General features: G+C 38.7%; 1 protein-coding gene and 1 long non-coding RNA gene across 5 annotated transcripts; one reads left to right on the top strand and one right to left on the bottom strand.

Moving 5' to 3' along the window:
- Positions 1 to 20: 20 nt before the first annotated feature.
- LOC149038993 (uncharacterized) lies at positions 21 to 18,822 on the bottom strand. 4 transcript variants are annotated; one of them, XM_089183600.1, is made up of 7 exons: positions 17,030 to 17,177; positions 14,813 to 15,146; positions 13,165 to 13,302; positions 11,669 to 12,097; positions 3,721 to 3,723; positions 1,679 to 1,813; positions 21 to 630 (listed from the first exon to the last, which is right to left on the bottom strand). In XM_089183600.1, the coding sequence occupies exons 2-7, from the start codon at positions 15,123 to 15,125 to the stop codon at positions 161 to 163; spliced, it is 1,488 nt and encodes a 495-aa protein (XP_089039726.1). In that variant the 5' UTR covers positions 15,126 to 15,146; positions 17,030 to 17,177; the 3' UTR covers positions 21 to 160. The 4 variants fall into 4 exon arrangements, with proteins under 4 accessions (XP_089039726.1, XP_089039725.1, XP_089039723.1 ...); XM_089183599.1 differs by lacking the exons at positions 21 to 630; positions 1,679 to 1,813; positions 3,721 to 3,723; positions 17,030 to 17,177 and adding an exon at positions 18,706 to 18,822 and having other exon boundaries at positions 11,318 to 12,097; XM_089183597.1 differs by lacking the exons at positions 21 to 630; positions 1,679 to 1,813; positions 3,721 to 3,723 and having other exon boundaries at positions 11,318 to 12,097; positions 17,044 to 17,205.
- Positions 17,746 to 19,993, top strand: LOC149038992 (uncharacterized). The gene is made up of 2 exons (XR_016180057.1): positions 17,746 to 18,085; positions 18,721 to 19,993. It is a non-coding gene; the product is annotated as an uncharacterized LOC149038992 (long non-coding RNA).
- Positions 19,994 to 27,889: the final 7,896 nt, after the last annotated feature.

Genomic DNA, 27,889 nt, shown 5'->3' with positions numbered 1-27,889 from the left:
TTCTTGATTTTCTCTCCGTCTTGTTTAAATTGTAAGTTTTCTTTCTTAAAATGTAACTGTTTACTGTGTTTGTATACATGACAAGCGTTGGTTCATAATCTAATTTCTCTTTTAAAGTCAGTTTTGAAATCAACGAAGGCAAGGTCTTCAATGGGCAAACTCACACATAAAATGCATATACATCAACACAAGTTTTCCCACTGTTGTTCTCTTCGCCACGATCCACCATATCCGGTCCGTACCAAATCTGCATCTCTTGATTGTTCGAAACAGACAGTGGATTGACGAGGGTACGAAAAACGAGCTCAGTTGACTTATGATGATATCCAGGAAGACTGTAAAAGTGGGCTTTTTCTTCTGGTCCTCCGAAATCCTTCAGGTCGTAAGCAGGCGGCAAGACAGGTTTCTTATCGACATCCGTGATGATTGTCGTCAAGTCTCCTTGGTATCGTGAACGAGTGCAACCCCAGTAGGATGCACCAGTCGTAGGGTTGCAGTGCACAGATCCTGACCTGTGAATAAGCTTCATTGTCTTCACTCGTCCACTTTTTGTCATGTTGAAGGCGCCATACTCGTTACCTTTGGCTTCAAAGCAGACAGGCTTTTCACCATTTATTTTTTGCCAGCCCTCTGAAATAGTGTAATACACTAATAATTTAGGTAGTGAATCTTGATAGTTTTATTATGTTGTTAATGGTAACTAAAAGTCATTTGCAAGATATGTTCCAGTGATAAAAGGGGTAACTGAATAATTAATTCAGTGATTGTCCAACTCATTAAACGATCAAAACAATTTCGTGTGAGGGAGAGAATAATTCATGTCTAGTTCATTCATCCTTCTCCGGGTTTGTTTATCTTTCAGCGTTATCACCAAAACAAAGCCATTATCATTGTTCCTAACTCTTTTTGCAGAACACCGCGGCGAGATTAATATTTTAAAAAATACCTATGGAATGTAACAACACATCAATTCACCTTTTGGGCTTTAGATTAGTAAACAAACCCCGAAAGTTTGGACATTGAGTCGAGCTCACAGCACATGTGTGCAAACTTCGGCCTTGGAAATTTTTCTTAAATAACTTCCCACTTTCAAGAAGCGTCTCTTCGCTCAAAATTGACATCTTTCTTTTGGCATTTATTTGATCGTTTATTAAGCAAGTTGTCATTTCGCTGCCGTTGAAGCAGATGCGAAGAATGTTACAGGAAGCGTTGCGGCATGGAATAATCGAACTAGTTCTGCGTACAGTGATGTATCTGATCAGGTATTTTCAGGGTGTTTAGTGCGTAGATTGTCAGATAAATCCCCGTCCGACAGGAAATTAGTGCCCACGAATCGCTGTAGGATGTGAGGAAGCCTTCATTCCCAAAAAATAAAACCGATTTCAACTCTATGAACGTGTACGATTGCAGTTGTTTAGTAAATGTATACCTAAACATAATGGTTACGACAAAGAGATAAGCTTATGGCACCTGAAAAACGATTCACGATACCTCAAGAAAAATTTCCAAAGCCGAAGTTTGGACACATGTGCTGCAGCTCGACTCAATGTCCGAACTTTCGGGGTTTGTTGACATCAAAAGTCACGTGATACTACACGTGAAATATAAAGCCCAAAAGGTGAATTTAAGGAGGCAGTGGAAGGATGATTGAGTCCACCAATGTAGTAAAACAATTTACCTTTACAATAAGCCTTGATGACCTCGCCATTCTCTTCAGAGTAAATCCAGTACATCCTGTCGACCATCTCGTCGCCTTCACTCGCTTTGATCTCACCGCAGGTATCCGCTGGAAGTTTGATGGATCCGAGGGCAACTGCGTCAGTAAAAACGAATTACAAATAGGTAGTTTACACCATCATGCATAATATCCTTTGTTTACAATCTGGTTGCTATGGTACATGATCATAAGCCAAATTTATATCACTTCCCGTAGATCCGTGTCACCCACGCAAAGTTCAAAAGACGCAAACGTCGAGTGGGCGCAATGTAAGGAACTACGGATAAACATGACAAACTAACGCCTTATGTTGTATCACACAGGAAATGTTTGTTCAGGTGCAACAATATGTGGAAGTGAGCAAAGAAACTACTCGTTATTTTTCTCACTTGAGAGGGATACTACAAATTAGAACTGTGGCGGAACCTTGTTTAGACTGATATTTACTTTGAACTAAATTAAACGAACTTACCTGGTCAACGAGCGAGGCTTTTAACGGCCGGCATACCTAGGAAAATTAACACGTTTTGATTGTGCCGAGAGTATTTTGTGGTCGATTTTTGGGAACCGAGGCAGTGAAATAAACGTTGTCATGTAACCTGCAGGGACCAACAACTGTGTCGTAAGTGCAACTGTTCAGCAGTAACAGAACTAGAGAAACAAATAAACAAAATAGTTCTGAAACACAAATGCTTTTCATTTGACACTAATACGAGACTAAGATAAAAATAGAGTCTCCCTCGAAGATTTCAACCCTAAGGGTTCTTTAGTAACAAACTTCCTGCATACCGCCAGGATCAGCATTGTCGCAAAGTCGTATGTTTAAATAGATCAGAACACGCTTTGCGGGTCGTTTTGTCAGTGGAGGATAAAGTTTCGATATGGCTGCATTCCTTGGGTCAACAATCATTGGCTAGAAGGCTGACGAGTTGTCTTCCAAACTTTGCAGGAGAAGTCCAAGTATTATGTATCAATTTATTAATTACCTAGACCAACCTGAAGGTTGGTAAGCGTAGACGAAGGCTGTAATGATCTTCTGGACATCACAAATAGCATCAGACAAAGACGATCTGCTTCAAGCACAAAGAGCCTCCTTCACGGCGAACTCTTTCGTGTGTCAGTAGAGCTGCAAGAAGAAATATCTACGGTCTTGGGTTTCGGGTCAAGTGCGGAATCATGAAAGCTGTAGTCCGGATTGATGAGAAATGGGACATAAATTTAACAAATAAGCCACGGTCCATTGATGAAATTTTAGGCGCTTCCATTTCATGCTAAAAGACAGCTTCAATTTTACATTACAGACAGAAAAAGATAATAAAGAATACTGCGAGAGTCAGATATTATAATTTCAAGTTTTTAATTTCGGTAACATTTTTTTCTGGTGGAATCGAGTCGTTTTGTCTTTGATTTGAAAGTCACCCGAGTACAACATGAAAAGTGAAATGTCTTATTTGCTCTTGTGTGGCCACAGAGGAAGCTTTTGGGATAAATATTCCTTGGTTTTTTTCGATAATTGCGGTTGCAGAGGTGGCTAGCAAAAACTATGCCACGAGTCAGGAAAGAAGTAGATTGCTTTCTTCCACAGTTAGTTTTCCGCAGTTTGGGAGAGTTTGAATAAAGTAACCGGAACCACGTCAATTGTCCTTTGCAAGGAGATGTGCACTTAGGATTACCTCAGCAATATAGAGGGCAGAAGACGTACGGAAACGTCAAACCTGATCATAACCACATTTCCATGGGAATTAGACAGAGATTTTCAGAAAGATTAACGCTTGAGGCCATCAATGGAAACTGTTTGTACTGGAAAAAACTTAGGTTTCTGTCTCAGTGGCTTCCAACTGGGGATTTCGAGGTCTTTCTTCTTTTAATTAAATGAAATTGAACCAAGTGTGTACAATTTATTTTTTTGCTGTAACATTTGTTCTTGTTGGTGAACATCATGTTGAAAGAAACATTAGTAACTTGCACACATTTGTTGAAAAATACGTCAGGTGGGGGAACACTGCCTGTACATCAATATCAGCATCTATTGACATTTATCTCTGGGAATGCACTATGTAAAACCCTTACGCGATGCAAATAAATTGCATCGGGTCCTCTTGGCCCTCTTGCTTTGGGTCACTTTCTAAAAGCTCCTCTAGGCGTGAGCCGATCTGGTTCCGCCTCGCCCAGTGCTAGCAGGCTGTTAGGCCGATGGTAAACTGAGATTCTTTACGTTATCATTTACATCTCCATGATTGCTAAAATAGTCTTCCTGTGCTGTTCTGAATCTATATAAGCCGTATTTTTGCAGCCAACACTGCTAAACAAAACGAGCGTGCAGCACTGATCACATCGACGGTACGGTCCAGTTTCAAGTTCCCACCTCAGAGATTACCATCAGATTACTCGACCGAATTCGTGCGAACACATTACGATCACTGTTAACGATCTCCATACCAACCGGCATCGAGGGCGGAGCGGGCGAGAAAAATTCAATAACCAAACAGGTTCCGACAATTTACGCCAAGTATAAAAGCCTGGAGACTAGCAAGTTTCAGAGGACTAATAGAAGAACAGAACACCTTCACGTCGACGAAGAGGAGAGAGGAATGGATTTTAAAACTATCTTTATGGTGGGTTTTCCAATTGTTCAAACTATACTCATAGCTAAATTCATTTTAGTTACAAGAAATGTCGGTTTATGGCTCATTTGAAGCTAGACAATTTTGTTTAGGGAACGTGGTCGAGTGATTTTGGCCGGTGTGCTTGAACAAGAAATAAGCTCTCGGCTTGAAATATTTCCTTTCCTGGTATTCATATGTTGAACATCATATACAAGCAAGTGTTTTTTTCCAATAAGTAGTACCACTCCTTTATCTCTTGTAATTTGAAAATAGACAAACGAAAAAAGTCTTTCTAAGAATTGAACGGTAGATCCAACCAGGTATGTTCTGACCATTTTCGTTGAGTCACTGAATAAATTGTGGAATGAGTCCTACATTTTCTGAACGTAATGACATTTGTACTTAAATGAAGCTTGTCATTTTCGGTACAATTTTGCAGAAAAGGAATGTTGATAAAATTGCTTTCATACTTGTAGATCAAAATTTTCCTTCTTTATCGCAGTCCATCGCAGCCTATCAATTGGTACAAAGTTTCCTTCTCTGCAAAGTATGTTCAAGTCCTGTTAGAGTCTCTCAGTTGCCAGAAAACCAGGCTTTAGCAGATCTAAAGAATGGCAATGAATCTACAAGTGCGCTGTCCGATAAACTGTCTTCTTTACTTGAACTGCACGAAGAAGATAGGCAAAGGAGCAGTACAGAAAACCATCCTTTCCTCTCACGAGTTTCTCGCTCACTGAACCCCTGCGAGGAAAAGAGAGTCCGAAAGTGGAATCATTGTCTTGAAAGATATATCATTGAGGTTCATTGCAAGAAGCATAGTGTTGGTTCTTACTCACCAGGCAATATTCCACCGAAATGCAAGAAAAATTTCAAAATCGTTTTTGGTTCAAGTGGTTCTTGTACAATGGCTTCGAATTGCACGTGCGCGGCGTGACGCAATTTTTGAAACCATTCTACAGGGCCGTTTCTGAGCTTGCCCATCGTAACTATTGATTATGTGATATATGTAGTCGTTATGGACATAAGTTATGCTGATTTACCTTTTGAACGAATCAAATAACTTATATCTTAATCGTAAATAACAGCCATTGTAGATCGTGATCGCCTCGACCGGCATAGTGTGCTCCTGAAAAGGAATGGTGATGCTGACTGTTTCGAAAACTTGGGAGGAAGTGATAAACAGAGTCATGACTTCTTACTTCCGCTAAGGAAGTTAAAAACGTCTAACTTTGTCACCGACAGCAGTCCATCTACTAGGACAACCCTCCCCCTGAAGATGAGACTACGCGATAAACGTGAACTCTTCAGATGTACTATCAAATTTTTCGAGATTCCGAATTAACGATAGCCAGCTTATTTCGAAGTGCAGCTTTCGTAAAGGGTTAGCACCTTAAATACATTAGTTATAGTAATGGGGGTAAATAGTCACGTCACCCATTGTTTATCTTTCAATGGTTTAAGTTACAGTTGTTTGTTTACAGGATGACCGCCAGAAATTTCCGGTCTACCGGCTACGGGTTTTCCATCTTGGAAAAACAATTGACCTACATTTAAATTGATTTGTATTTGATTCTGTGCTGATCCTCGCCATAATTAATCATCTTTGTTTCTCTCTAGTTCATTAGGAGTTTTTTGATGTACGTCACCCCAAATAAATACTACGATTCATTTTAAGTTTTCATAAATTTAAAGATGATCCTCTGAAAGTTTATGTTGATGGCCTTATATATTTCAATATGATCAGAGCAATGATTGATTCATTTTTAATTTCGCAATTTACTTTCTGTTTAGCCCTTTTTTATCCTCTGGGTTCCCTCTGGCACAGGTGCATCATATTTTTGTATTAACCGGTTTTCAACGGCTTTGGTCTCTCCAGTGTATTAAAGGAGGCGTAAAGACCAAAATTTAAGCCAAGGTCAGAAATAGCGAAGACCAACTGTTCATGTTCTCCATATCACAACTTGAAAGGTACACAGATTTTCGACGGCGTCTTAAAACTCCTCAAGTGTTCATATGAATCCATGTTAACTCGATAGAAAAATTCCTCCACGAATTAAATAGAGATCGATGAATGTACTGAATTTAGACAACAAATCGCCATCCTAGGCGTTGTTGATAAGTCAGCTTATTTTAGTCATCAGAACCGTAACGCCAACAAAAGAGCAAATTCTTTGTTGTTGCCTAATTTTAAGCATATCTGCCCTCGTTAAGATTAACATCCGGCTTTATAGGCAGGTAGACTTCCTGTTGAATCGTTTCACCAAAGACCATAAGAGTTTCCCGAAAAACGGCGAATATAGTGCATTTGTATTACTTCATTATCAACATGGACGTTGTTTATCAAACTGGCTTTGACTAAGGAAATCCAGTTTATCAGGAGTAAGATATCGCAGAACTCAGTGCCCTCACAGCGTACGGGGGAAATTTAAAGCGGAAAGGCTAGCTTTGGCAGAGCGCTTTAGTCACGCCGTAAGGTAGTTATATTTTTTCGGGATCTTTGAAGCCAACAGGAGATATTTTGGGGTGTATACGATGCTATGGAAGCAGTGTTCTGTACTCTGCATTGGGGAAGAGATTGTTTGAATTCATTCTTTGCTTCAATCTCTCTCCTTTGGGTAATTGAGGAGAATAGACGGCTGATTTTAGAATAAAAGTTACAAGAAGAATGATAATCATCTCGTCACTAAACAAACTAAGAAAAGCATTTTTACTTGTATACGATTAAAAATCAACATCGATGTTAACCTATACAGCCAAACAGCATTTCTGCTTTCATCTGGAATGGTTGTACAAAACGTAACACTTCGGTGTGTCATCTTTTATCACCAATACAGAACACTTTGATTACTTTTGAAGAGTAAAAGGATGACGGTGATTTATTTTGTAAACATATATTATTTTTCAAAACTCTTACCGATAACCTTCATTGTTTGCATCTGCATCTCGTAACATGTACTTTTCCGTACCCGTTATAGTACTTCCGTATCCGTATTCCTCCGGAGTCTGGCGGAGGGTAGGACCCGTCAATCAAATCGACGCTTGTATTCCCACAAGTGACATACATTGAATACCATCATACCGCCACAAATAGTAACTGATATGTTGGACTTGACGCACGAATGGGTATCGCGAGTGACACGGTGGTGGAATCGATTCAAGCTGTTTTTCCTGCTTCCGTCACGATGATCGTTTGGGCTGATGTCACGACATAACGTTTTACTTTCTTCAATGCCGCCACCGACTTGGTCACTGTCACGATAGACGAAATCTTCTTTCTATTGAGCTAGGCCATCAAACGGAAATGGAGTAATCCTTACCGTTTGGATGAAAAGTAAGCAAAGGGCGAATGTGGTCAGTATCTGAACAGAAGAAAACAAAAATTTGCGGTTGCTCATATGGGTTATTTTATTTTGGTACACCAGTTCTTTGATGAATACTCTTAGAAGTAACGTAAACAGTATTAAACGCTGTAATTGGATGTAATTGGTTGAGACAAGGGGTTGCTTTTGGATGCGGAACAGCACGTACTACGGTGCTTTATTTTTTCCCGCGTCCCTTCTCTCGCACGTTTTTCGCTCCTTGCGCTTCCCTAGCGTTTACCTACGATTACTTTAAAAAAAAAAACTGCCCATTGAGCAAGTTTCATGTTGTATGGCCAATTTCATGAACGCGAGTTCCTTTTAATGAGTAATTGGCGGGAGTGATGTTTTGAAAGTTGTGGTAATTGCTTACGTCATCGGCGGGTACAATGGGAAATATTACAACTGATCATAAACCACGAGATGAACACGTGTTTTGCGATTTTTTGTAATTCTTTTTATTAGACAAATTAGCTGACAAAAACTTAATCTTTGTCCATCGCCGGTGTTCGAAACACTCTCCAACGAGTTTAAAAATGCTTGTGTTTTCTCTAAATTGGTCATTCAACTGATTAACCGCAACAGACTAGAAATACCAAGTTAAATATCTTTCAAGTATTTTAAAAGTTACCTAATTTTGATAGGGTATAATATGGACATTCCTTGTTCTACGACCCATTTAGGCATTTGTCCTTAATTAATCAGAGCGAGATATCTCTTTGAGTATCTGATGACTGCTCTGCAATTTTCGGTTATTTCAGTGAGATATCATTTTGTTCATCAGAGGACTCGCGTTTCACGATAGGCACAAGTAACATTTATGATAATAACATCAAAAACGATGTCAAGGCAAAAGAGATCATACCCAAAAAGGTCATGGTTGTCATGTTTCAAACATCCCGACCAAGTTGTTTTTTTTAACTATATCTATCTGTGTCTAAGGCTATTCTATCTTCTACTTCTTGGAAGGTCGTAACGCTCCAACATTTTTCAAACTAAACAACTGGTGATTGGCCGGAGGTTAAAGATTTTGTGGCACAAATTTATTTGGCGAGATGTCAAGTTTTAGTAGATATATGTCTTACACTACTTTTCAAACCCTTTGAAACAGAAGACTTTTTCTAGAAGAAAATGCCAAAATAAATTTACCTACCTTACACGATTCAACAGCAAAGTCTGCGAGAGCTCTCCTTGATCCAAAAAAGCTTTAGAGACGGGATTTTTCATTGTAATCTCAGCTCTTCGCTCGCATTATGTACGGTTTCATTTTCAAAACCTATTCGACTCAAATTTCGAGGAATATTTAAGCGATTAGAGAAAATTCAACGCTGTTCCTTTGCATTAAAACTTGCTCATCAGTATGAGAGACCTTCAAGTAAGATAAGTTTTTTTAGAATCACACACATTTCTGTTTCTCGAAAGTAAGGCAAAATTAATTCAACACAAACGATTAAATATCTATAGCATTTTCTTTGAAATAACTGAGGCAAGCCCCTGTACTGACATTTAAATCATATCAAGGAGAAGAGCAGATAGACATAAGCTGAATTAAGCAAGAAACACGAGTGTTGATTTTGAAGTAATTTCTTCACTCTTCTTGTTCAAGACCGTGCACATGAGCAGTTAGTTTGATATTACTACATGTGGACTTCACCGATGCAATATTTAACTGGCTCTCTAATTTCTTAGAGGGAGGAAGACAAACTTCTGTTTGTTCAGGGATCACTAATTTATCTTCCATTTACCCCAAATAACAATGAGTTTAACTATATCCTAGTTATGCCTTTCAACAAAACAAAACAAGACACCTCAACGCTCTCTTCATTGTGTGACTTCACCTACCAGACATTTGAGCTCTTTCAGAAAAATAGCAATAAATAGGCATCATCAGCCATTGAATTTGCCTTTAAATCATATACGTATGATTAAGTCCAGGAGGAGTAGACCAAGCGGGCTACGAAATAAATTCCCGTAGTTTGCAACATCAGTAATTTCATCATAAGGTTTTCTAGACTGGGTTTTATTCATTTCTTAAAAGATAGTTTAGAAAGGAACTTGATTTTAAAGGAAACAAAGGAAGTTCTTTTTCCAGATTTCTACAAGGAAAAAGCGCTTGACGCTGTTACAAAATGACGTTTGTTATCGTTTACATTCAGTTTGTGTTTCACGGATGTGTTACGACTACATTCCTTATTTCAGTTAATCCCATCGGGCTAAGTTACTAAAACCTCTGTAGTTTTCGAATACCAACAAATTTTTAAAAACGGATTTTACCATAAAAATTAACGTTAAAAAGCAACGACGTTTCGACTGCTCAACCGACATGTTCAAGTTGAAGGATAAAATTTTTTTCATGCACTTACATAATCAATTGTGAAAATGCTAATAAGAAACTGACTAAAACTCAAAATATTTACATAGATACAATACGAGAAAATTCTCTGTAGTTTTTCAACATTTATTGCGCAACTTCCAGCCACAAAGAGTTCTGTGGTATTCAGCTAATTGTATGGTACCAAGTAGAAATAGAACTAAACCATGATTTTGACGCTTCAGACGGCTTAAGTAAGGTTAAACAACTGGTCTGAGACTGCGTGCGAATCCATCGCAAAATACCGCTGGTTTGTGGACATGTCATCAGATTTTATCTCAGTGCTCTGTTTACAGCGAACGTCATCAGGCTATGTCATGTGGTATCTTGACCGGGAAAGTCGTAAAATAATTTTGAGAGTGAGAGGCACAAATTAGGGTTTTGTGAAGAGCAGGAAAAGAAAAGAAAAGCTTCAAAAAATAATATTTTCGTTCTAATAACTCCCTAACAAAAATACGCGACTTCAGTTCTTTATTATTAGATGTTTGCGAGGGAGATAATTGGTTAAGTTCAGTGGTTTATTAATTTACTTAAGTGTAGTTTATTTTCCCAAAAGAAAACAAAAGGAATTCCTAGTTACGAATATCCATGCGGAATAACAGTATTAAGTGGCCTTAAAAGGCCATTAAGTGGTGATAATATTCATCATGAAATACCTTGTTTATTGAACTCTGTGCTCTTAATTGCATATGGATCAGGAGAAAGACCAATCATCAAGCGCGCGGTAATCAGCGTATTGTAAAGCCCGAAATAATATTATTTAGCTGTGGTTGTAACACTTCAAGCGGCTACAATTTGGTCCAAAAAAGGTTTAGATTCTTAGGGTTCGAGCCAATGGTAAAATAATTTTAGAATCCATTGATTTTTTCATGACGTTGATTCTTTGTTTCATATTTAGCCGAGTTGGCGGTGACAGGTTACGGAATTGTCCCGTTCTGTGTCATCCCGTTCTTTGTTGTACCGTTCTGTGTCATCCCGTTCTTTGTTGTACCGTTCTGTGTCATCTCGTTCTTTGTTGTACCGTTCTGTGTTATCCCGTTCTTTGTTGTACCGTTCTGTCTGTAATCAAAACTGTAACAAATTTGAGGAATTCCTCAACAGCCCGACTCGAGCACCGATAGGACAGTTTTTAGGAAGTTGTTGATCAATGGGTTTTGAGGTTTTATTGGTTCATGGGAGTGAGAAGAATGTTTTTGGGAGGGTGTTTGTCTTGTTCTTTGTTTTCTCTTAATTGTTTATGACTTCCCTGTTTTGTTTCGCTTTCTTCTTCGTTTTCTTTTATTTTTAAATCGAGGTTCAGTTCAAAAACCCACGATAAATAAGCACTTATTTGAATTAATTTTGTCGGGTCTGGAACAAAGATATAGCAGTCCTCAAATATTGAAACAAAAGATGAAAAGGTCTTAAAACTAATTTCTTGATTTTCTCTCCGCCTTGTTTAAATCGTAAGTTTTCTTTCTTAAAATGTAACTGTTTACTGTGTTAGTATACATGACAAGCGTTGGTTCATAATCTAATTTCTCTTTTTAAGTCAGTTTTGAAATCAACGAAGGCAAGGTCTTCAATGGGCAAACTCACACATATAATGCATATACATCAACACAAGTTTCCCCACTGTTGTCCACCTCTCGACTATCCACCATATCCTGTCCGTACCAAATCTGCATCTCTTGGTTGTTCGAAACAGACAGTGGATTGACGAGGGTACGAAAAACGAGCTCAGTTGAATTATGATGATATCCAGGAAGACTGTAAAAGTGGGCTTTTTCATCTGGCCCTCCGAAATACTTCAGGTCGTGAGCAGGCGGCAAGACAGGTTTCTTATCAGCATCCGTGATGATTGTCATCAAGTGTCTTTTGTATTGTGGATTAGTGCAACTCCAGTAGGATGCATTAAACTTAGGGTTGCATTTCACCCATCCCGACCTGTGAATAAGCTTCATTGTCTTCACTCGTCCTCTCTTTGTCATGTTGAAGGCGCCATACTTGTCATCTTTGGCTCCAAAGCAGACAGGCACTTCACCATTTATTTTTTGCCAGCCCTCTGAAATAATGTAATACACTAATAATTTAGGTAGTGAATCTTGATAGTTTTATTTTATGTTGTTAATGGTAACTAAAAGTCATTTGCAAGATATGTTCTAGTGATAAAAGGGGTAACTGAATAATCAATTCAGTGTTTGTCCAACTCATTGACCGATCAAAACAATTTCGTGTGACGGAGAGAATAATTCATGTCTAGTTCATTTATCCTTCTCCGGGTTTGTTTATCTTTCAGCGTTATCACCAAAACAATGCTATTACCATTGTTCCTAACTCTTTTTGCAGAACACCGCGGCGAGATTAATATTTTAAAAAATACCTATGTCGGAATGTAACAACACATCAATTCACCTTTTGGGCTTTAGATTTTACGAGTAGTATCACGTGACTTTGATGTAAACAAACCCCGAAAATGCGGACATTGAGTCGAGCTCGCAGCACATGTGTCCAAACTTTGGCTTTGGAAATTTTTCCCACTTTCAAGAAGCGTCTCTTCGCTCAAAATTGACATCTTTCTTTTGGCATTTATTTGATCGTTTATTAAGCAAGTTGTCATTTCGCTGCCGTTGAAGCAGATGCGAAGAATGTTACAGGAAGCGTTGCGGCATGGAATAATCGAACTAGTTCTGCGTACAGTGACGTATCTGATCAGGTGTTTTCAGGGTGTTTAGTGCGTAGATTGTCAGATAAATCCCCGTTCGACAAGAAATTAGTGCCCACGAATCACTGTAGGACGTGAGGAAGCCTTCATTCCCAAAAACAAAACCGATTTCAACTCTATGAACGTGTACGATTGCAGTTGTTTAGTAAATGTACACCTAAACGTAATGGTTACGACAAAGAGATGAGCTTATGGCACTTGAAAAACGATTCACGATACCTCGAGAAAAATTTCCAAGGCCTAAGTTTTGACACATGTGCTGCGAGCTCGACTCAATGTCTGAACTTTCGGGGTTTGTTGACATCAAAAGTCACGTGATACTACACGTGAGATATAAAGGCCAAAAGGTGAATTTAAGGAGGCAGTGGAAGGATGATTGAGTCCACCAATGAAGTAAAACAATTTACCTTTACAATAAGCCTTGATGACCTCGCCATTCTCTTCAGAGTAAATCCAGTGTATTCCGTCAATCATCTCTTCGCCTTCACTCGCTTTGATCTCACCGCAGGTATCCGCTGGAAGTTCTTTGATGGATCCGAGGGGAACTGCGTCAGTAAAAACGAATTACAAATAGGTAGTTTACACCATCATGCAATTCGATACCTCCTGATATGACTTGAGCATCTGATTTTTTTTGGCATGGAAATAACAAGGTAAAGAAGAAAGCTTCCCCCTTTCCTGACCATATAAAAGCAGGAAGAAATGAAAACTGTGCTACAGTAATTCTATTTGATTATGAAGTAGTTAAGATGAAAGACAACAACAATGAAAAAGAGAAACTAACCACCTTTTCAGTTTTATTACGACACCATTGTCAAGGTTACTAAGGGAACTGTTTTTTGACTTCGTTCCTGAGTTTGAATACTTTTTATAACTTAACTTGACAATGGCGTGGAGTCGGTTATTTTCTTTAATTTTCCTTTCAAAAACCTTTTCTAACAATGAAGCAATCATTGAATTAACATCTTCCAAAGGCCAGCCATAAAAATATGTATCTTAAATACTGTATATGCCTGAAATCTGAGTTTTCTGCAATTGTGATTGAAATACGAGATTTTTTCATTTTCTTTCTGGAGGAACCAACGGTTTCTTTAGTGTCCGAGTCGGAGAGCTGATTTTCATCTCGCGAAGTGCTCGGAGTTGAGGCGGCGATTTCGTCAACATCAGGAGCTCTTTCTTTAGACTCTTCTTTATGTTTTCGCCTTTCTCTTTCTTTTCCTCCTGTAGACAGATCTACTTTTCTCTCCAACCATTTTCGATATAACTTTTCCTTTGATTATAATTTTTCCTTTGATTGCTCCTAGTACACCGAGTGTCACATTCGACCAAAACTGCATCTAAATCTATCCCATAATGGTTTTGGCCCTAGAAAACCTTTCAGATAAGACTAAATAAAGTATCTCTCGTTAAATCCTGCCCGTTTGGAGCTTGGTTGCCAGAATAACACGTCATAAACAACTGAAAAATTAAAAAAAAAATGCTCTTCTCGTTGCCATGGTGACCACGCCATTAGCCAGAGCGGGAGTTTTGAAATCGCTCAAAAAGGCAAAAATAGTGAAAATAAGTGGAAAATAATTTTTCCATAGCAAAATTGAATACCCAAAGCTGCAAATTCCGAGGAAAACAAAAAACTCAGTTTTTGAGCAAATTTCAGGTTTACCCCCGCCTTAAGATGAAAGGCAACAACAATGAAAGAGAGAAACTAACCACCTTTTCGGTTTCATTACGACACCACTGTCAAGGTCACTGAGGGAAATGTTTTTTTAACTTCGTTCTTAAGTTCAGATGCTTTTTTATTAGTTAACTTGACAATGGCGTGGAGTCGGTTATTTTATTTAATTTTTTCCTTTCAAAAACCTTTTCTGGCAGTGAAGCAATTATTGAATTGACATCTTTCAAGGTCTTCTACAGGTCCGTCGTAGAAATATGTATCTTTAATTATGTATACGCCTGAAATCTGAGTTTTCTGCAATTGTGATTGTAATATGACGGATTAAAATACTTCCATACTGAGAAACGAGTAGGCGAAACTAATAAACAAAAATAAAGGGGTACCTCTATTTTTGGAGCGTTTCATATAATATCTCCTCTGATCTGGCATAAAATCTTCCGGTGTTGCTTCCTTTGTACGATTGTTCAGTTCACAGATCTTTTCAGCAATCACGAAATTGTAGCTCTGACACGTGACTTCTTCCTCACACCGGAAATAACACATTTCAGGCAACCCAACCCGATACGTCATAAATGTATGACCTCTGAGGAACATCCCACCAATAGAGTGTTCCCCTGCATGACATTGGCTGCTGGCGTTGAGGATACCAATCCGGAACATCAGAAACATGATTATCAGCGAAAACTTTGGAGTCATTGTGAGGTTTCACACGCTGCCCTAAAAATGACAAAGGCTAGCTATCACTTTGTTCAAGATTGCGACCGGTTACGAGGAGAGAATCTTTTTTCAAAATGAAAACTTCTTGAACACACAAGGTATAGGGGTGGTTGGATGGAGCAATAGCCGTTTAGAAAACGCACTCACATGCGCGCGCTTGACCCATTATATTTCTTAAAGCTTTAGAGTCATATGCATTACATTTGAAATTTCCTAAACAGCTCATGAGGTGACATGTCAAATACTGATGAAATTAATTTTGAAGATATTTTCCCACAATAACCCTCGGAAAGGTGTCGGAGATTTTCTGGAGAGGGCGTGCCATTTTATTTCTTTTCCTTACACCGTCGTAAGGTTTGGTACTCTAGTTGCAATATCGAAGAAATGCAAAATGGTTTCCGTGTTTACATAGCCTGATGTAAACACGCAGGAGGTTGGGAGAACGCGAGATAAGCGTAGGAAACCACGACGCGAAGCGGAGTGGTTTCCAGCTTATCGAGTCGAACGAAAAACCGTGTTTACATACGCTCATGTAAAATGGTTTTATAGCCAATCAGAGCGCGCGTACTATTTGAATTATTTTATAATTCCTTATATAAAAGGGGCCTTAACCTTACAACCAAAGCGAAATGAAACAGAGGCTTGAAATATGTTTTCGCAGGTATCGTGCCGCTTTCCAGACTGAGACACGTTAAGTAGTTCACCCCTCTATGAAATTTATTTTCTTAGGGAGAAAGAGACGAAAATATGTTCTTTTAGTGATCAGGTTTTAGGACTCCCCTCCCTTTTTAACTCTTTCCATTTAAGAGTGCCTTTAATTGATTCTCTATGAGCGTTCCTTTTGGTTGAAAATGAGTTAATTTGACATATAGTAAGAACGAAAGTTAATTCCTGATAGGAAAGTTCTAGAGAAGTTAGTTTCCGTTATTCTTATGAAATATTATTTAACAATGCACATATTACGATCATGATAGCTGGCGGTGAATTTCAATTAACATGGATGATGACAGGAACTTGTCAAAACGCAGCGAACATTTAATGGCATCCAAAAATAGGTTTTTCTCTCTTCATCTTAAAAGAGAGAAATATTTTTTTTCCAACCTTTTTTACAAAATATTTGCCTAAGTTCTCGCCGATCGAACAGCGAAGAGACTATCTTCGCCCTTAAGGCTTTTTAAGTGAAGATCATCTATTATAATACCACCACCTGCCTCTCCTGTTCACCAGAAGAAAACATACACTGCCTTGAGGCTCGTTTAGCTTTGTCGGAGAGATGAAAAGAGTCGTTTAAAGATTATATATATATATTTTTATATGACTAATTTATCTTATTTCCGTTTGGTCTAATGACGGTTTCCCTTTTTACAACGGTCAGTACTTATTTTCTCCAACAATTCTCACCTACGAACTGTATGAACTAAACCGGAATATCATTTTTTAGAATCCTGGAAGAGAGTCTCAATGGGAGAGACCGTTAGCTTTAAAACGGCACAGAAAACTTAGTCTTTAGACGTAAAATTGACAAATTACAACCGTTGGTCGTGAAAAAGGTAACCGTAAGATTTTTTCATTCAATCGCAATGGAGAAAAATTAAACGTTACCGTGAGATAGCCAGAAATTTTACTGCTAGCCGCAAGAGTCATCACCTCATTAAAAGCTTTCTGTAATGAAAATCGCGTTCAGAGTCAGGGAACTTTTAGCTTGCCCAAATCCACTTCTATGATTATTTTGAAAATTTCTTCCGGCATCTTGAATTATCAGGTAACGAAGTATGGAGCTTTATCGGCTGTGTCATGGAAAAGCTTACTTAGGGACATAAAACAGGGAACTTTTCAAATGATCTTCTAAATGAAAAAGACAATTTTACCTTACCTCAACGTACCTCAACTTCCTCACCTGAAGTGTAACTTTTAAGTTACTAGAGGGTTGTTCTTAGAATCGACAGGCGCTGTTATTTATTATCACTATTCGCCGAATGTCTAGCTGAGATAAAAATATTTCAGCACACGAACCTCGCGATGCTTTCATTTGAAAAAAAAAATTCCATATCTTAAAACTGTAAACCAGGCCAGCTGTTTCTACATAGCGCATTAAATGAAAAATAAATAAATGAATAAAGACTTAACATGCGTTTGGAGCCCAAAAAAGTGCTAAAAAAATGTAAAAGTCAGGGCTCCTCAGTTTTTTTCGCTAATAGTCGTCGGCGTTTGTAAACGAGAAAATTTCACTCAAATAAAACTAGATCTAAATTTCATCCTGTTTTTGTTGTCTTCTTTTTTATTAAAACCCTTAATGATATACTTGAAGAAATTACGCACGTCTGATTGGCTGATTTTATGTGACACGAATACAAATTACAAATAGCGCGCGCGCTGTCAAAATGTGGGAGCTAATGCATCATGGCTTCCACTAAGTTTAGAAACAGAAAAAAAAGCAAATTGACTGACTTGGAAAGGAAGTAGCGATTAATTTGAATCGAGAGAATGTTTCAGCGAGGCACAAAATTACTAGAATTTACATGGCAAATTTTTACTACTGACGTAAATTAGTTATTATCATATTTACCAATAGAATCAAGTATGTCACCCTTAACCATCTGTCCTCACTAGTTAATTTAGCACTTCGAACTTCCTTAAATCGACAAGAAAAACTTTTAGCTTTTAGAAAAGCTAAATTTAAGCTATGAAAGGCCAAGATATCATCATCTGTGATATGTTGATCAAGCTTTCGCAATCCTAAGTAACCCTGAAGAGTTGCCCTCTGAAAAACTTCTCTAGAACATGAGAACAAAAACCTTTAAGAACCACCTGGTTTTACTCCAAACAAATATTAAACGAAGCTAAACGCAACTGAACGCCAGAGTCATTCGGCCGACGGAAAAGACAACTGTGAGGAAACGAGAAAACGTAAGATCAAAATGCTTCGCTGGTTGGCTCACGTAAGTATCAACTATTTGCCCTCTACTTGTTAATTTTTCTTTCGGTTGGTTTTTCGGTCGTCATTGTATAGGGAAATCGTTCAAAGTCTGGGGCACTTATACGAAGGCTAAAAAAAAGGAACTTTTTTGTATGCAGTTTATGGGGGCTTCGCAACAATTTCATTGAATAAAAAACGAGTCCCTTTCACTCTTGTTGTTAGAACAAGTTTAGATTTTACTACACATGCTACAGTATTACCTTAGTTACGAGGTAGACCGCCAAATTCTATGGCTTTGTTATTTTTGATGAGTTCAAGAAATCTCTTTTTAAGCTTTCTGAAGGTGGTCAAACTGAGAAAGTTTAAAGATAAAGATGGACCAGTCTTTTCGCTATACATATTTAAGTTAATTAATGCCAATTTTTAAACTGTCAGACACTAAAAACGCTAGGCTTAATCTATGGACGAAATTCGTTTTATACGTTGCTAAAAAGCCTAATCATAAATGTCCTGAAACTATTGTTGACTTCTGTGCATATTTTCGGTTGAAAAAAAATTGCAACAACAGTCAAACTTATGCAATAAATTTTTCCTTTACAATTTTTAATTCTTATAAGCGCGTGCTCATCAAAGCACACTTACCTTCACCAACGACAGGTGGTTCTGACTTCCCTTGTACTTCAAGTTACCATGGTAACGGAAGATACAAGTAACGACAAGTTACTGTTGACCTGTGTGCCCGCCGATGCCTAAGGTGACGAACAAGTGGACAAGATCTTCCCAGTATAACGGGCAATAAAGAGCCAGGATTTCAAAATATATTCGGCTTAGCGAGTTGTTTAAAACACATTCGTTTTGTGTCAGATTAAGGCGACTGAAGCTTGTATGCGAGAAGGAGGTAAAACTTGTGGTCGATTGTTACCCATCCAGTCGTGTAGCTTGTCACAACAATTATGTCCGGTCATGTGTTCCAGAAATGAGGACTAAAACCTGTGGAGAGACAATCTCTGTCGATTGTAAATGTGGGAAAAGATCCTAGAGAAATATATTAATCACTTGACTCTGCCGACTACATTGATAGCAATAATTGCCAAACCAGAAGGTGAGACCATTGGGACTCTGATGCATGTTCTATGCTGAGTATTTTCAAGTTTCAATGTTTGCGCAAGACATTGCTTCAAAAGATTTTTAATTAAGAAAGTTTGTGCATTGGAACATTTTGTTATATGACGAGGTTTCGAAGTTATTTGCCATTACGTTATTTTCATGTCCAAACCCCGACGAGTACAACTGCTTGTCCTGACTATCAAACTCAACCAAGTAAAACGAGGGAACTTCGTGCAATTTTCGGTGCATTTATCATCATGAGCCACTGACGCGAGGATAGTTCTCAATGGACTCGAGCACACTCGGATTACTTGACGAATTCGCATACCTGAGATTTACGCGCATTTTATTTACGTTATAATCGTTATGAAAATGAGCGCATTCAATGTACATACGAAGGTGTTAATATAATTTAATACTATTTAATACTATTTTTAAAAAACTATTTAATACTATTTCCAGGTTCTCTAAATCTTTGCCATCACTTTTGTGGCCCTTCCTTTTCGCGAAATACTTCAAATCTTAAAGTTTTATCGGTTCCCGCGTCATCTACACATACTGTTACTATTTTCAGATATTTTCACGTGGCAATCAATCTATTGACTTGCAGTCGTCAGGTTTGTGTGAATTGGTTACCCAGTTGACGCTACTAGATAAATCGATTTGCTTTATAGCTCCAGTCAACACGCGCGGAGATTCATGAAACTTTGACCAATTGAGGCAAAATAAGAAGAGCTGTCCAGCTATTTAAAACCTGGCACTAACTCCCCAACAAAAGTAACCCTAACTCATCTCAGTATATAATTAAAGAACTGCGAGGAAAGAACTATCTCGCTGCTGCGCGGTTTTGTAAGGCAGTGTTCACACTTGGTGCCCGGGCACTAGTACCCGGGCACCGGCACAAAATGGTGCTGTGTTCAGACACACGGTATCCAGTCTGAAGATATGTTTACATTCAATAAACAGAGCACACGCTCACTATTGAAATCTCGAGTGGGACAAGGAATTGTGGGTACGAAAACAAGTGGTTTGTGGGTAAAGTGCCAGGGCACCAACGAAAAATGTGTTCACACAAGGAATCAGTGCCCAGTTTAGTGCCCGAGTACAAGGTCGAGACCTTGTACTCGGGCACCGGCACCGTGCCCGAATTCTGGCGTGGGTACCAGGAAAAAAGGTGTGTTCACATTGGTGCCCGGCGTAGAATAGAACCCAGGCACGGTGCCCGGGCACCAAGTGTGAACACTGCCTAAAGTTTAGAAAAAAATTCGCCTGGACCTTTCAAGTTCGCCGTCGGATAATTTAAATGCCGATTGATTCACTCTGTTAGTCACGTTCTTTGATAGTTTTATCATTATCGTACATTTCTCATTTATTTTTCCTGCCAGATGTTTGCCTTCTGTTGCTCCCTTTAATTTGTTTACCATAGATAAAAAAGAAATTTTCTCCCTTGCAGTGATAACATATCTATCTAGCATGACATTTCTCCTTAACACCGTACCTGACTGTGTTTCCCGTTGCAACATTATTTTACTCCCTTTTCGTTTGGCAAAAATTGTCCACTCATTTTCAAAACATGCCCAGTGGTCTGAAGGAACGAACTAAAAACAGTATAAATGTTATGCTTACAACAACTTCCCTTAAACAGTTAATATATTTCTATTGTCTGTTTTGTCTCATGAGCATTTGGTAATACACTTTAAATTCAACTTTGTGCTTTGTATAATTCAGAACTGAAGATGACGGAAAAACTGTCGTAGAATGTCTTGAAAAAATGTCCTATATGTTCTTAAACTAGCATATTTCCACTAAGAGCAACCACGCAAAGTTTGAATATCCCTTACTCACATTGGTATACGTAATATGCACGTGTATAGCAAAATTTGGGCAATGATAAATAAAAAAAATATACAGCGCTTATACTATGTGCACATTGAAAAGCGCTTTTACTTCAAATTTCTGAGCTCAAAGCTTTCTTAAAAAGAAACGTTTTAAGTTGTCTAATCGATAATTGCGACGGGTTCTCTAGGATACGAGCAACATGTGCGAAGATGCGATCTCCAAGCGTATAGCAGTTGAGTGTTAGAGCGACCAGAAGAGATTGTGTTGAAAAGCGAAGAGAAAAATTAGAGGCTTGTTTAAGACACGAAAGATCCTAAATGTAGGGTGGACTTACATTGTTTGACGACTTAACCATTCTTCACTCATTAGGAAGGCAACGGATTATAATGTTACAAAAAAGAAAATTTGTTTGAATTTCACTCTTGAACGAGGTAATAACGTTGCGCTTATCAAAGAAATATACCGAATGGTTTACAATCAAAATCTTTAACTGGGATCATCTCTACGATCTCATTATTCACGGCGTCTAATTTTTATTCAAAATATTATTGACATTTTTGTTAGGACTAAATTTCACTGTCTCACGTCAAAAATCTTTCTTTATTATGGATTGGATGATGTAGGGTGGACTTACATTGTTTAACGACTTAACCATTCTTCACTAGCACTGAATTTCACTATCTCGCGATAAAAATCTTTCTTTCATATGGATTGGATGAAGACCACCACAAATTAATTATCCAATCTACAAGTGGACAATTCTTTGCTCTGTTCCTAAGGATGGACAATGTTTCTCATGATATTAAATTTGCATTTTATTCTAATGTTCTCATTTTGTGCTCAACCACTCGAAATGTGTATTTAACTTAAGAGATGAAATCTTAATTATATCTGCAACGATTGGAGAGAGCTAAAAATACACATGTGCTAATGTTTGAAATCATGCATGATCCTTTGCAATGATAAAACGAAAACTTTCTTATAGATCAGCAGCTCTGTTCTAAAGTGGTGTCTCTGTTCTTAAGTAGTGTCTCTGTTCTAAAGTGGTGTCTCTGTTCTAAAGTGGTGTCTCTGTTCTAAAGTCTTTATTAATAATGGAACTAGCACCCGATTTCACCGGCTCTACTCGAAATTATGCTTTTATATCGTGTAGAAGAGGCTCATAATAAATCAATAATTTGATAACTTAATCTTGATGTCCTCATCATGATATTGAAAAATTCTGGAATAGATTTCTCTGAGAAAGAACTGCACTTCTGTATTCGCATCTACATTTTACTGATTGGGAGCTTGAGAACCCAACCATATCAGGGTAAATCCCAAGCAAAACTCAAAAGCAATTGCGTTTTTATAAAAACTGTTCCTATCAGGCAACAATTCAATGCTGTCCTTGTGTTCTCATTAGTTGATTCTACAATTCTAAATATTTCAAGCATTTTCTAGTTATCAATTCAAAATAAACTGCATTATTCCAATAGATTGGAAAGGGTCCGAAACTGACAATAAAATCACACGTTAAAATTAAAACCAATCTGGCAATTCCATTTACGTGATGTTTTAATTCTAGGTTTAAAATTCAAATTGTAACCCAAGATGAAATATGTTTCGTCTGCTTAGAAATATCCCGACAATAATGTTTCACGGTACAATGTTTGCTGTGTGATCATTATTACTGAATCGGTAGTATCTTTGCAATATTTTTAGAAACTTGAATGCAAGCTCTCGATTTCAGCTTGTGAAGCAACATTGTGACACTGGCATGAACAGATTTATATTTGCTCCTATTATGTAACAGTTCCACTCAGGTTTTTGGCTGATGTCTTTCATGTCCAACTGTGTGATCTATGTTTTATCTTATTGAGGCAATTGTCGGCAAAAGTGTGAACATTTTCCTTGCCTACTGCTGTGCATATAGGTTTGATTACGCACCTCTGAGAAGGATGTATGGCCTGCGTACAGTTTTCCTCGAATGTTGTCAACTTGTACGGCCTCCAAATTGACTGAGTAGTCTTTATGGTCTTCCTGTAAAGAAAAAATCGATCATCTTTGACATACTGAAGCAAAAATATTGAAGGTCACTTGAGGAAAATTCTAAACGTAGCTTTATGCAGTAAGGTTTTGACAACGTCACATTGAAGCCGTATAACATCAATTTCGGGTTCTTCCTTTTTCATTTCCCGTTTCATTATATGGCAGAAATGATTAGTCATAAGAAAAATTCCTACAAGCAGCAGGCAGAAAAAAAAAGTTTACCACTACGTGGTAAACTGCCCTTTTTGTGGTAAACTTTCCCTTCTTCCCTTTGTTTACAATCTGGTTGCTATGGTACCTGGTCATAAGCCAAATTTATATCACGTCCCGTAGATCCGTGTCACCCACGCAAAGTTCAAAAGACGCAAACGTCGAGTGGGCGCAATGTAAGGAACTACGGATAAACATGACAAACTAACGCCTTATGTTGTATCACACAGCAGTGTTTGTTCAGGTGCAACAATGTGTGGAAGTGAGCAAAGAAACTACTCGTTATTTTGCTCGCTTGAGAGGGATGCTACAGATTAGAACTGTGGTGGAACCTTGCTTAGACCGATATTTACTTTGAACTAAATTAAACGAACTTACCTAGTCAATGTGCGAGGCTTCTAACGGCTGGGTTACTCCAACTGCCTAACTAAAAGCAGAAGCAACTTGAATCACGACATACCTAGGAAAATTAACACGTTTTTGATTGTGCCGAGAGTATTTTGTGGTCGATTTTTGGGAACCGAGGCAGTGAAATAAACGTCATGTAACCTACAGGGACCAACAACTGTGCCGTAAGTGCAACTGTTCAGCAGTAACAGAACCAGAGAAACAAATAAACAAAGTAGTTCTGAATAACAAATGCTTTTCATTTGACACTAATACGAGACTGAGATAAAAATATAGTCTCCCTCGAAGATTTCAACCCTAAGGGTTCTTTAGTAACAAACTTCCTGCATACCGCTAGGATCAGCATTGTCGCAAAGTCGTATGTTTAAATAGATCAGAACACGCTTTGGGGGTCGTTTTGTCAATGGAGGATAAAGTTTCGATATGGCTGCATTCCTTGGGTCAATAATCATTGGCTAGAAGGCTGAAGGCAACGAGTTGTCTTCCGAACTTTGCAGGAGAAGTCCAAGTATTATGTATCAATTTAGTAATTACCTAGACCAACCTGAAGGTTATTTAGTGTTAACAACTGGGTTGAAAACGTAAATTAGCCACCGTAAAGGGTAAAAAAGCTGACGGTCCAGTTTCAAGTTCCCACCTCAGAGATTACCATTACCATTACAAGAACAGAACACCTTCACGTCGACGAAGAGGAGAGAAGAATGGGTTTTAAAACTATCTTTATGGTGGGTTTTCCAATTGTTCAAACTATACTCATAGCTAAATTCATTTTAGTGACAAGAAAATGTCGGTTTATGGCTCATTTGAAGCTAGACAATTTTGTTTAGGGAACGTGGTCGAGTGATTTTGGCCGGTGTGCTTGAACAAGAGATAAGCTCTCGGCTTGAAATATTTCCTTTCCAGGTATTCATATGTTGAACATCATATACAAGCAAGTGTTTTTTTCTTATAAGTAGTACCACTCCTTTATCTCTTGCAATTTGAAAATAGACAAACGAAAAAAGTCCTACTAAGAATTGAACGGTGGATCCAACCAGGTATGTTCTGACCATTTTCGTTGAATCACTGAATAAATTGTGGAATGAGTCCTACATTTTCTGAACGCACTGAAGTTAGTACTTAAATGAAGCTTGTCATTTTCGGTACAATTTTGCAGAAAAGGAATGTTGATAAAATTGCTTTCATACTTGTAGATCAAAATTTTCCTTCTTTACCTCAGTCCATCGCAGCCTATCAATTGGTACAAAGTTTCCTTCTCTACAAAGTATGTTCAAGTCCTGTTAGAGTCTCTCAGTTTCCAGAAAACCAGGCTTTAGCAGATCTAAAGAATGGCAATGAATCTACAGGTGCGCTGTCCGATAAACTGTCTTCTTTACTTGAACTGCACGAAGAAGATAGGCAAAGGAGCAGTACAGAAAACCATCCTCTCCTCTCACGAGTTTCTCGCTCACTGAGCCCCTGCGAGGAAAAGAGAGTCCGAAAGTGGAATCATTGTCTTGAAAGATATATCGCTGAGGTTCATTGCAAGAAGCATAGTGTTGGTTCTTACTCACCAGGCAATATTCCACCGAAATGCAAGAAAAATTTCAAAATCGTTTTTGGTTCAAGTGGTTCTTGTACAATGACTTCGAATTGCGCGTGTGCGGCGTGACGCAATTTTTGAAACCATTAAGGCCTATTTACACGGCACGACTTTGTCGCATGCGACAAGCTTACGACAGGCCTACGACATGACTTAAGAGTCGTAAGCGAGTTGTAGGTTTGATTTACACGAAACAATTCGTGTCGTAAGCCTGTCGTAAGCTTGTCGCATGCGACAAAGTCGTACCGTGTAAATAGGCCCTTACACAGGGCCGTTTCTGAGCTCGCCCATCGTAACTATTGATTATGTGATATATGTAGTCGTCATGGACATAAGTTTTGCCGATTTACCTTTTGAACGATTCAAATAAATTATATCTTAATCGTAAATAACAGCCATTGTAGATCGTGATCGCCTCGACCGGCATAGTGTGCTCCTGAAAAGGAATGGTGATGCTGACTGTTTCGAAAACTTGGGAGGAAGTGATAAACAGAGTCATGACTTCTTACTTCCGCTAAGGGACCGGTCATTATTTATCGCCTGGGGGGGGTCGGAGTATTTTTGTTGCCACATCGGAGCATTTACCTGATCCCCCCGTAGAGTATCTAGTTTTTTAGAGATCCCCCCTTATCGGTAGTGGAAAGTTTCATGATCCCCCCCCTTTTCTCCCAGCCACCGCCAAATAACTTTTTGAATATGCAAGTGATATTTTAATAGTGGTACTTACGTCTCATGGACCTTGAACCACAACGGTAAATATTTGCTCGTCAGATACGAACTGAATTGTCGAGGAAGTGCCAATCTCAGGCTGTTCATCCAAATCCACGAAAACATAGTCATCGTCGCTCTCTGCCTCTCCGCTTTCGGATTCTTCATCCTCGGATTCCACGTCATCTTCATCACTCGACAGTTCTTCTGTTATCACAGTCTCTTTATTCTGTCGGTAATAGTGACATCGAATGGCCTTCACTTTGTCAAGTTTCCGACCCACAGTCGTCAAACCATGCTTGTTGAGATACAGGTCTAGTTCTCTTACCCGCAACTTTTCAACTTTGCCACCCTCGATGAGGTTATCCCATTGAAAGTCCTTGTACGTTCGTTCGGCCTCTTGCCTTCTTCGCTCCTGAGCTGCTCTTGTTCTGATGTCCTTTCGGATCTCAATATCCTTCAAATGATTAACATATGCAATGACGTGCTTCTCTTCCACATTATATTTTGAGCAGAAGCTCTTCATGGTATCCTGATCGTTTCTGATACTGTCAGAATGTTCCTCGTACAGATCTTTAATACATTTTCTTGGAAGGTAATCATCTGGTGTCCTGCCCGTCGATTCCGTCTGATAGATATCCATGAAATGTCCAGGATTGTTTGAATCTGGTACAGGTTGCGGAATTCTTTCCGTTTCTGGACCGACCCATCTATTGTTAGAACACCAGGAACAGAGATTGGAACTTTCTTCTCTTGACTCTTTACAGGCATCACGACAGAATTCCATAAAAAGTTCTCCACGAATATAGTGGTCTTCCATAAACGATTCGATCTTTCGGAAGTATGCTGCACCGGGCGCTTGCTCTTTGTTTCGTTCTGATGCACCCCGATAGTTGTCGAGGTAAACAGAATTGAAAAAGAATAATTCATCAGGGGACTCGCTTACTTAAGGGCAGTGGTGATGTCGCGAAGTGTGAGTCCTCCTTGACCACTGTCAATGAGGCCTTTAATTCAGCATCCGATTTGCTCTCATTTATCGACAACAGACGAAAGAACCTTTATACAGAAGAGCATACCTTAAGGTCGTTTGCAAGTGATGAGCTCAAATATTTCCAGGAAGCTCAAGAGCGAGTGAAGGCCATACACCAAAAGCTGCAGAAAGCCTCCATTGCGCTCACGACCACCCTCATGAGCTTGAAGAGAAAGTTCCCATCTCCCATGGGGAACAACGGCCAATCCCGAAGAAAAAAAGAAAACAAGAGAAAAGTGAAAAAAATCAAGGAGAAAAGGTTGCATCAGCGAGCAGCAATTCTCCTAGAAAAACTTACCTCAAAAGAGGTAGCTAAAGAGGTTTTCGATTCACTCGAAAAGAATACTTACAAATGTGTCTCAAGTATTAATGCAGGATTCACTGCGAGATTTGTCAAGCGTCTCCACCTGGATCCTCTGCTATGGCTTTTGGAAAGAGGCGTGTTTGAAACAGAGCTGGCACGAAATTTGAAAGTGGTAGTGGCCAGAATGAACGAAGAGAATAGCAGTAATGGTGCTGAAAAAGGGTCAAGTTCGGGCGAGGATTCAGATGAATCTGACGAGGAGACTGTGCAAGAGCCAGTGGAGAGGGCTGCCGAAGATTCTGACACGGAAGCGGAACAAGATACAGCCTCACCAAAATAAACACTTTTTTATTTGTTGTTTTCATTCGGCCGCGTATTAAAATAATGAAAGTTAATGATTTTAGATTACGATTCTCTATAAAACAAACTGAAACGTTATGCAACAATTTTGAGCAATTGTAAGTATTCCATTCTCAAAATCTTGATTACCTTTCTAATTTAGATCGTGCCTGAATAAAAACGTGTATCTTAGACTACGATAGTGATTCTTTTTTACAAAATGGAGGGTCTGTAAAAGGGTTTGGGTTTTGTGTCTGGGCTAGAATAG

Source organism: Pocillopora damicornis, chromosome 10 (genome assembly GCF_964200805.1).
Source record: "Pocillopora damicornis chromosome 10, jaPocDami1.2, whole genome shotgun sequence".
In the NCBI taxonomy this organism is placed as follows: Eukaryota; Metazoa; Cnidaria; class Anthozoa; order Scleractinia; family Pocilloporidae; genus Pocillopora; species Pocillopora damicornis.
The sequence above is the reverse complement of the archived record's forward strand: the minus strand, read 5'-3'. Positions and strand labels throughout refer to the sequence as shown.